This window comes from Opisthocomus hoazin, chromosome 4 (assembly GCF_030867145.1).
Source record: "Opisthocomus hoazin isolate bOpiHoa1 chromosome 4, bOpiHoa1.hap1, whole genome shotgun sequence".
Classification (NCBI taxonomy): Eukaryota; Metazoa; Chordata; class Aves; order Opisthocomiformes; family Opisthocomidae; genus Opisthocomus; species Opisthocomus hoazin.
Window position 1 is genome coordinate 24,633,811 of NC_134417.1, and position 10,546 is coordinate 24,644,356.

Genomic DNA, 10,546 nt, shown 5'->3' on the forward strand with positions numbered 1-10,546 from the left:
TGTGGTCATTCGTCCTGAGCTCCCACTCTACAGCTTCCACTGCAAGCTGTCCTCACCACCAGCATCAGCTCAACCAACCTCCTCCGAGAAGGGACTGCAGCCTTCCCACAACTCCTGCCAGAGAACGGGTGATAGAAACAGCGTGTCTACAGTCTCCCAAGCGATGTTCTCTGCGGTTTTATCCTTGCCCACGATTCTGCAAGTCTGAGAAGCATCTCAGCACAGTTACCTCTTTCACACACACTCACCCAAGCATAAATAATTTTCTGTAGCAATGGAGGGGCTCTTGTGATGAAGTGCACGTGGTTGTCACAAAACAAAGGAAGAGACAGTTGCAGGCCATCTGCTTGTGGGAGCAGAGAGGCAGCTTTCTAGCTCTTGTGTGTTCAGTTGTCTTCCCATCTCCTTACCTCTGCCCTTGTGAACCACATGAGCCAGGAGCATGTGCAGAAAGCTAACAGCTCCACCATTTCAAAAGGTACACCACACCTCTGACAAGGATATTTTCTTATTCTGCCTCGCATGATCCTAACACCTGGCTCTTTGAATGACAATTAAAGTAAACTGCTCATTCCATCAATCCCCTTTTTCCCCAGCTCAAATCAAGAAGCTAAGCGTAGGTAGATTTAATGGTAGTGAGAGAGCAAACACACATCAAGATGTCCCTAAAGGTTTCTTTCAACAGCGCAAACTTTAAATCAAAATATTAATGAATACGAAGTAAAGAACAATTTGGCTGTCTGATTTTAGGTCTTTCCACAGAGACTAAGAGAATGACATCACCTTCTCCAGTAAGCCAGAAGGCTGTTAACATCTTCCTAAAAATGAGATGTTGTAGCCTGCATTGCCTCAGCTGAAGAATTTGCAGCCTGAACACTATTGATCTTCCCGCGAACCAGTCAATAGCTGAGACCTGTCATCAGAAGCGACTTGCCAGAATTCTGTATTTTCAAAACACTAATTGGTCAGCTCTCCTTCCTTTTATGCTGTTATTAAGAGTTTAGAACAGCATAGTCTATATGCTTTTCAGATTTAGTTTGAAAAGATCAAATGTAAATTTGCCTTAAGCAAACCAAGATTATACTCAGGGCTAAGGTCTCCACTGCTGTGATAACAACTACTGGTTTTGCTCTAGAGATACAACCACATTCTGATCAACCTCAGTGCACATTGGTACGATGGCTTTGCCTAGAATCTTCTCAGGCTAGAAAATTGCCTGAATCTCCTCACACCTCCAATGACCTAAGCAAAACATCCTCAGCTTCTTATAAAAAAAGAGAGGCAAGTTAGCACCATGCAGAAACATACTGTGCTGCAGAGGAGAAAAGGTCAGCAACATGATGTTGTATGCAAACAGGATGCTCATTAAAAGTTTGCTATAAATATCCTCTCAAGTGGAAAAGAGAAAAATTTCATCTGAACACAGAAAAAACAAAAAGTCAAATTAGGAAATAGGTCACAGGAACAAAAGGTCTAAAGAACAAGTTACATACATTTATTTATATAGAAACAGAGATAGCAATAAGTTTTGTCTCTAGATATACATTGCTTAACGGCAACAATAATTCAGAAAGGCTGGAATGACAGAAAAGCCTTTTCTTCCTTTTTAAACTGCCAAGCTCCCCTTTCTAGTTGGAAACCTTAATCTATTTTAAGGCTCATTTCCCCACATTTCACAGATCAAATTAATCAGCACTACCAGAGAATATTAGGACATCCTGCTCCCTTGACCACTAATCAATCCCTGCTCTCTGCTGATCCTGTATCAATAGTTGTGATGTTTATATGCCCTCTGGGATATGGATTGTAAGCACCCAGCTCATTTAGATCAGGTCTCATTATCACTTCAGTTCTCTGGATCTGTGGACGAAAATCCAGCACAGAAGACTCTCCTAACCCCACAGGTTACTAATGCACTGCGGTGTCTTATTCACATCCTCTCCCTGATTAGATGGAGCAGCTAAATAACATGAGAGTTCTTTCAGCCTTTGTGAACTGCATCTAGATTAAGAACAAATCAATATGAGATGATTAATTACACACTCAGCTATTATAACAACAATAAGATTTTTAGTTCCTACTGCTACCAAAGTGCAGCATCTGTCGTTTTGCTTCTATTTAACTATCCTCCTCCCTCCCCCAAGACAGAATCATCTATTTTCCTCAGCAAGAATAGCTGAAGATAAACATGCACATCCAGATCATTTAACTATGGTTTGCCAAGTCACCTTTTTTGCATCTTAAATCAAGGAGTGTTTGTTTTTTGTGTTGTGTGTTTTTTTTTTTGTTTTGGATTTTTTTAATCAAGTTTGGGTGTTTTTTTTGTTGTTTTTTTTTTTTTAAGATAACATTACATAGCCCCAGTCCCCAGCAACATCCAGTTTTATAGTTTCTTCTACTGGCTCACCTCTGCAGGCACCAAGTGGCTTCTGCAGGACCAGGTAAGGAGGCCTCAAGTGAAGTAGAGACCCACAGGATGGCAAATACAGTATCACCACTTTCACCTACAATTCTGATAACCTCCACATATCTATCTTCATTCACGTTCAGGGAAGCGTGCTCATTACTTTTATCTACTGTATCCAAAAACAGTTGATTATCCCAGAATATGGCTACTGTGGAACAGGTCTTATTGGAAACAAAGAAAATTCACTACCAAAACAAGTCATACAATAAGTGCAGAGATTACATGACATTAACTTCTTAAATCCATTACATTCTTTATTGTTAGATGCATTCTGTGCACTTCCACAGATTTCTACACTGTTGAGTTGTTTATTTTTTAAAAAAAAGTGACTAAAAAAGAACAGCATCACTGCCAGTGACCAGATCTGCCAAGCCTCACACAGCACTGACAAACCCTTCTAGCACGCACATTGCTTTACAGACAATTTAAGGACCTTTGTCCCAAGGATACAACTTTAATCTAATTTAAAAAAGTATGGAAGGTCACATATAGGGAGAATAAACAGTTTGCATGTACTCATTGCTAAGACAAAGCAAATAATTGTCCAGAATTCAGACAAAACTGAGCGTTAAAAAACCGTGAAGTGATAAGAGCAAAGCATCAAGCAGCAGCAGTCATCTCCAGATGAGATTTCACTTTAACGACACCCATCTCAATTATCATTCCACTGCAGAGAGTGAATGATAACAGTCACCCCAGTAAATCTGCCAGGCACACACACCTGAGCTTCTTTTGGCAAGAAGGCACAGGAAGGCATGATGATAAAATATTTAACTCAAAAATCACTCAAAATGTCACATCTTTCGTGTTGGAAGGAGAAAAAGCTCATTTTGGTTTACAGCAGTGTCACGTTGCATGACAGTGAAGCTATTTAGAAGGTAGCGAAATCCTTGGTTTCGATTTGGCACCCAGTATCTAGGAATTGTTCGCTGCTTTTCTGGTGGATGTCAGATTTTAACAGTTTAGAGCCAAAAACTCTTTTCTTGAAAACTTACTTTGAACTACAACATAATATATGCAAGAAAACTTAAGGTCTTACACGCCAATGTTTTAAGTCTTAAAATAGCCCAGGTCATTTACTGCTCCATAAATCCTCAGCTTGATACCACTGATGCAAACGCCCATTTCATTTTTTTTAACATCAAGTAATTTTGGTAAAGCTAAATATTTTATGAATGGTAGCCACAAAACCTCCCACAGCAACCAATAAGCATGAATTAGTGAATGTGTTCTACAGTGGTAAACTTGGGGAGAAAAAAAAACAACAAACAAGCAAGCATTTGTATCTTTCAGAACAGAAACTATTACTGAGGTTCTAAATAACCCAGAGGTTCCTGGTGTTATGTTCCAGGAAAAAAAAAAAAAAAAAAAAAAAAAAGATGGACAGAACTTGTCTCACTAAGAACACAAGGGTAAGAGATAAGTTGATGCAACTGAATTTTTTGCAGCGATGATGCATCTGTCAGGCAGGGAGAGAGCTAGCTAGTAAGTACAAATAGCATAACCACTACAGAGTATTGTAAGAGGCAAGGAGCACAGGAATATTCTCACCTGAAAAGACTAGGTCCAAAATACACAAGTGTTTCATAATTCATCTTTTTTTTTTTAAAAAAAGTACCTTGAAAAGCCTTCTCAAGCATAGCCCGAGATATTGTGTTTTCAATATTAAATTAATTTGTGTACATAAAAACACAGCCTGGGCATGGTGTTCTCTACCAAGCAAAAATCAGCACCAAATTGTGCTCTGACCTACAAAGGGAAGGCAGTATGGTGTTTCACCTAAAGAATACCAAAAAAGAACGTCAGCTCTCCAACTTCAATAACATTCCTCTTCTCACACACGAGATCAAATATTCATCTATAGGTCAAAGGCACCGAGAGAAACACAACTAAATGTACGGCTCAGCTTGTGTACATATTATATCTGAAAGCACACATCTTCTTATGCAAAGGGCAAAAATATCAAGTTTACCTCGGGAACAATTAATGATTAGTTTTAAACCAAGAGCAGCATGGAATCCAAAGTATGAAACCAAGACTACATATGTTCAGGATGCAATTTTTAAATGCTTTGTTTTAGCAGTAATGAAAGGAAATGTCTTTTTCCTCAGACACAAATTAAAAGCAATAGATTTTAGAGAGAACGTGAGCAATAACAGGCTTGGATTTCAGAAGGCGGAAATCTATTAACTGTGTTCAAAGAGAGAAGGTATTTCATTGGTGAATAACATGAGTCTGCAATCTGGTCTGTTAACTCCGAGAGCCAAAGGACCACTTCCATCAAAGGAGGTTCTGCTGACGAGTCATCCAAAGACCAGGTTTTACATTACCAGATAATCTTATCCCTCCTCACCAGGAGCTTTCCTCTAGTTTATTAAAAATATTCCATGTTCTTTCAGATCTAGATCATGGCATGCCTAGAACTATGATAAATAAGCAGCGTTGGATATAAACGATGCAGAAGAAAGAAGCTGAAAGAAAAAGCAGGCAGTTTTCCTAGAAGTCAGAAATACTGCGAACACGCAGTACATGCGCATAATAAATGTATGCATAAATAACTAAACTATCAACACTTCATAACCCAGCACAATTAAACCTAAAGAAGTGCTGACAAGTTCTCCCCTCTGGGTGCATTTATGAAGAGTAATTTAAGAACCCAAATCCCATTAAGAGTGAACGGGAGCAGGGGCTTACCTACCTTCAAGTTGCAGCTTTAACACTCACACAGTGTGTATAAACTACTGCAATCACGGGTGGCAAGTTTCTAAACCTCTTGTAGGTATCTTATGTGATGTCTCTGATATCAAACAAGATAATTCTAAAACTAGAAAATATTTCACAGTCATTCATGAGATCAAGCTCGTCTTTGATAAATACAGCTACTTCAGGCTATCACATTTTATGGCCATGTATTTTTATAGTCCTATGGCTATTTCAGAGTTTAGGAGGAAGTCTCAATCTCATTTTTCCCCCTAAAGAACAGGAAAATGTGTCATAAATCGGGAAGAGAACTATAGTACGATGACATTCATTATCTCTAAGTCTCCTGCCAATGAATATACCGGGGGAGAAAAATAGCCCTTTACCATCTGTTAAAAGACTAAATTCAAAATTAATTTTCCTCTAGAAACTCTGAAACAGAGGCTTTAAGTGCAAGCTCTTGAAAAATGTGATTCTAAGTTATAATGCTGACCAGCATGAGCTCTATCTGGTGGCAAGACACTGTAGTGCACAGGCTAGAATGCCTTTTTTGTTCAGCATGATGTTCATACTCACAGAGATGAGAAACATTACAGTCTTCTGCATTTATTTTTCTTTCCTGGCAACAAATACTGGATATTAAGGGATTGGGGGGTGGAGGAACAGGACTACAGGATGAGACTGCCATAACTTTTATGCCAAAGCTTTTAAACCATGCTTACTAAAATCACAGTATCATCCAAAGCTCAAAGGCTAGAGGTAGCTACCATTCAAGAATACTGAGGGTTTACTGCATCCTTACAGATTCTGGGCAGACTGGACTGGGAAGAAGTACTTGAGGTTTCAGCCGCAAAAAAAAATTTTAGGTAAACTTCAGTAGTCTAAATGAGAATATGGCAGTGACTCTGGGTTGCCGGCATCACTTCTACCAAGGTTGAAAAAGAGCTGATAAAAAAGACTTAACTTAATCTTACTTAGTGCAAGATAAAAATTTAAATACACCACAGTAGCAAATCAGGTCCGTATTTTCACTAGAAAACCTGCAATCTGTTTTTTAACTCTCAAATCTGTGAAGACATGACAGCCCATTCGAAGAACTGGAAGGAGATTCTACTACATTACTCATTTCAGCTCCAAAAACTAAGCAAACCTCAAGCCCTTACTTAAGGCTAGAATACCAACTTTCCTCACACCTGCAAATTGGCATTACTGGAGGTGAAAACACAGCATATTGACTAAACAGCCAATATACTGAGACAATTTCTCACCAAGAAATGATTATACAACCTACTTTTCACATCATTTGGACAGTATTATACTTGGAACCTGGACTTTTATCATAAGCTGTATCACCGCATACTTTATAGAAGCCTTTCTTTGTGTTACTTTGTTTTCCACACTACATTCCAACATATTAAGAATAACACACTATTTGTTCCGCTGTAGCAATCAGAATTCAGACACATCCCTTCACATGGAAACACTCTGTACACCAGTGGTTTGTTTTGAAATACATTCCAGTCCTCAAAAGAAGTGGATTTTTAATTACACCCACTTGCCTACAAAAATTGTTATTTATATTACTGTGAAATATTGCCCGCAACCACACCTGCCTGCAGCGAGACACGGCGCAACACTAGCCCTGTACCTCTGTAGCCCAGTCACAGGTGCAGCTAAAGGACCAAGTTTGCCCAAGTGTTGCAAATGCAGATACCGTCTGATTTTGCTTTTGGGTATAGGATTTCTCTGAAGGAGTATGAGTAAGCCTACAGCACCCCATAGAATTGAAGAAGCTGGAAAACAGTTACTCAGCCAGGAATCCAGCTCTAAGTCCAGGTGTTCCTTGGAATGTGACCAAATTTACTTGCTTATGGACAGAGTGAAAATATGCAGCTGCAACATTTTAGCAGACAAAAAAAACCTGAACAAAACAGTTTTCATGCAAGACTGAGTGGATCCTCTGAAACCAGATCAGACCTTTTAGACATCATCCCAGACCTGCACAATCACAGGGCAAGGCAATGGGCTTAACGCTGGCAGGGACAAAGTTTCTCTCGTGACTTTCACAAAGAAGTCCTCACTCACATGTCACTTGGGAAGGGAAGAATCCATTCTTCAGCCATGTCTCAGTCCTAACTATGAAAGGTAATATTTATTGTACAAGTGGGGTTCCTAGCACATGCCTCGTAAGCGCTCCTGCCTTTTGCTCTGTCGTATAGAGCTAACTATGAGCAAACACCTGTACTTCTCAAGCTTGTGATGGAATATTTCTCTAGGGGAGGATTTACGACTTCCGACAGCAACTGAAGCCCTCTACTCTCAGTTTGCATTTCTGCACTGCCCCACAAGTACACCCAGCCTTATGTTAAGCACGATCCTGAAGGTAAACCCCATGTGAGGTAACCACACACCACAGTTACAATGTCATTACATACCCCGATTTTAAACTACAGAGCTCACTGCAAAATAAACTGCTAAAAATGCGCTTTCTATGATGAGAGATGGTTAATGCCTGATTTCAAGGCCTAAATAGCATGTTTTCCAATGAAAACAGCATATTTGTTCTCTGGTCGTTCCCGTGTTCTCTAAAGTTCTAATACAAGACCATCAAGGGCTAATTGTCTGGAAAGGCAGTTGATGGAAACAGCTAGTCATCCTATAATCTGTTCTACATTAAGGCTCCTCAGGGGGCTTGGAAGCACAATACCAACATCCACACAGATCCCTTGCATTTTTAGCTAGCAGCAAATACTCAAGTTAGCAGCATAAAGAAAACAATTATAAAGAATATCCTGTATACCCACAGCCACATAAATTCTCAATCAAAACCACAGCAAATGCTAAAGAAGGAAGTGCCCGGCATGGTGTGTTCCAAGGGATACATTTGTTGTTCTTATCCCATTGACCACAGGTGACCGATGTCAAAAGAACAAAACAGAATTACTAAAAAAGGTTATTCGTGAAAAACACGAATCCATCCTTCATGAAAGGTTATTCATGGAAAGCATGAATCCAGCATCCTTCTGGACATTTCACTGTTTTATGGGGAAAGCTGGCATGCTTGCTCCTAAGGAGTAATGGCTTCTATTTCTGTTTATATCAAAGTAAAGTCCCTAAACAGCGTAAAATAAGTTTGGAGTAATACTTCTACACACCCTAGCTGAAGGGAAGAAGTAAGAATTATAGTAATTGCAAGAATATGCCTCTTGGGAAGAGCACCCAAGGCTCTGCCCCATGTATAGGGTGGGGTTTGGGTGGGTTTTTCTGATCACTGCTGGCTGACAGTGCACTGCTGCTCCCAACACGCTGAGCCCAACGGTAACAACCCTCACATAGCTTCATTTCCAGAAGGGAACATTTCCTGTGTTTTTCTCAGTGACACCACCATAAACAGGTAAAAGCAAACAAAAATTATTTGGAAGCAATTCACAGTTAATACCACCTCCAGCTTCAAAAGTGCAGAATCATAGTAATTACCGAGTTGTCAAATGCAAACAGATCAATGTAGGCCAACAGTATTCCTCCTCATAGTAATTGCTTATAAACACAGCGAGCAGCACACCTGAAAGAAACACTGTGCGTTTCGAAAACAAAAAACGCTTTACCAGCAAAAGGACTCGACTTGTCTAAACACTGTGATGCATACTTCGTGCTCTAGCAAAATGGAGTAATCTAAACCACCTTAAAAGCACTTCTACTAAGTACATATTTCTGTGATACTGCATAGAAGACCAACAAGAAATAGGCTTAGAAATTTCAGTTTTGTGACAGAAGAAATTAACTACCCTGAAATCAAACACAGGCCGAATTCATTATGAAAGGGTGGGATGAAGTGGATCGAGTCAAAAAAATAGGCAGAGAGGCTGGCAATCGGGGGGGCACACCGGGAGCTGCCGTCAGGTTGCTCGGGAGGGGAACGGACATGCCTTAAACACACACGGGGAGCTTTTACGGCGAGAAAGGTGCCCACCACAAAGCGGGGAGCAGCTCCCAGAAATTCTGGTTTCTATCAGGACGAGCAAAAACTTTACCCGTAAGGTTTTCCGGCGCGAGCTGTCAGCTCTTCTACTTTACCATTTGACCCGAAGGCTACCTCTCGGCGGAAACGCTACGCCGCCTTTACAACAAAGGGCAGCGGCTGCTCCCGCCGCGCAAACCGCCTGCTCGGGGCTCGCTGCGGGGCGAGGAGCGGTGCGGGGACCGCGCTCCTTTGTGCCCGCCAGCGAGCCGCCCGCCCGGGGATGCTCCCCGTCCCTGCTCCTCCCTCCCGACCGCATGAACCTTTCATTACTCGCAGTTGCCCGTTCCTGCTCCCCACCCGGTGAAGCCCACCACAGCCCCGCCACCCGCTCGCTGCTTCAACGCGAGTAACCACGCACATAAATAACTCCGCGGAGCAGAAATCCACGCTGCCGCGGGGAAGTAGAACTTGCTAAACTTTCTTCCATCGCGGAGTTTCATCGCCAGCTGATTCCAGCCGGTGAACCCCCCCCCCAGGCCCTCACCCCCCCCCCCCCCCCCGACACAAAGGCAAGGGGTGGGTCCCCACGGCCCCCACTCACAGTCCCCGCAGCAGCCGCGGCTCCGTCGCTCCGCTCGCCCGGGCAGCCAGCGCCCAGCACAGCCACAGCCAGGCCGGCCCCGCTCCCATCGCCCGGCCGCGGGAAGGGAATGGGGTGCGGAGAGGGAGGGGGGGCTGCGGCTCTCCGACAGCAGCCACAGCCGCTGCCAGCCCTCCAAATCATTTAAAGCGGCGGCGAGGCGGGCCACTGGCTGGGCGGCCTCACGGAGCCCTCCTCTTCCTCCTCCTCCTCCTCCTCCCCCCCCTCCCCGAAGGGGGGGGGGAGGAGAGGGAGGAGGAGCTGCTCCCTGCCCCGGACCCCCCGCTGCCCCATCACCCGCGCGCATCCTCCCCTCTCCTCCTCCTCGGTGTCACTTCGGTTCCCCTCCTTTCAAGGGACTTTTCTCCCGGTCCGAGTTCCCGTTGGGTGCAAGGCACAGAGGTGGAAGATAGAGAGGGGTTTGTTTTCACGCCATAATATATGAAATTGGATGCAGCCCCGTGTTTGTGGCGGTTACCGGTTCTGGGAGGAGAGCTGACCACCCCCCGCACGCTTTCTCTTCTGCTCCGGGATGCCAAGCTTTGTATCTTGGCTTCTCTTTTTTTTTTTCCTCTGGTCCTTCTTTGTTCTGTGCGTGACGGCCATTGCAATCCCACCCGAGCGCTTCAGAGAGGTAGCCGTGAAAATAAAGGCGTTTAACATCATGAGCGAGGGGTAACACCACTACTGCTGAGAGTTCGTGGCAGCGAGGTGGTAAAGCTGGGAACTGCGGAGTGGTTTCTCAAATCCCAGAGTCACACGCTGTCCTCTAGACCAT

General features: G+C 43.0%; 1 protein-coding gene across 7 annotated transcripts in view; it reads right to left on the reverse strand.

The window, feature by feature from the left end:
• LOC104334451 (uncharacterized) overlaps nt 1-9,904 on the reverse strand; it is a 209,001-nt gene extending 199,097 nt beyond the window's left edge. For 4 of the 7 annotated variants that reach the window (XR_012763680.1, XM_075418364.1, XM_075418365.1 and 1 more), the window contains exon 1: nt 9,730-9,904. Coding sequence is in view for 3 of the 7 variants with exons in the window: in XM_075418364.1 (XP_075274479.1) it covers nt 9,730-9,818 (89 nt within the window). In the remaining 4 variants the exon portion in view is untranslated. Of the gene's footprint in view, nt 1-78; nt 103-9,729 lie in introns of those variants that run through there. The other 3 variants (XM_075418368.1, XM_075418366.1, XM_075418367.1) reach the window with 2 other exon arrangements.
• Nucleotides 9,905-10,546: the final 642 nt, after the last annotated feature.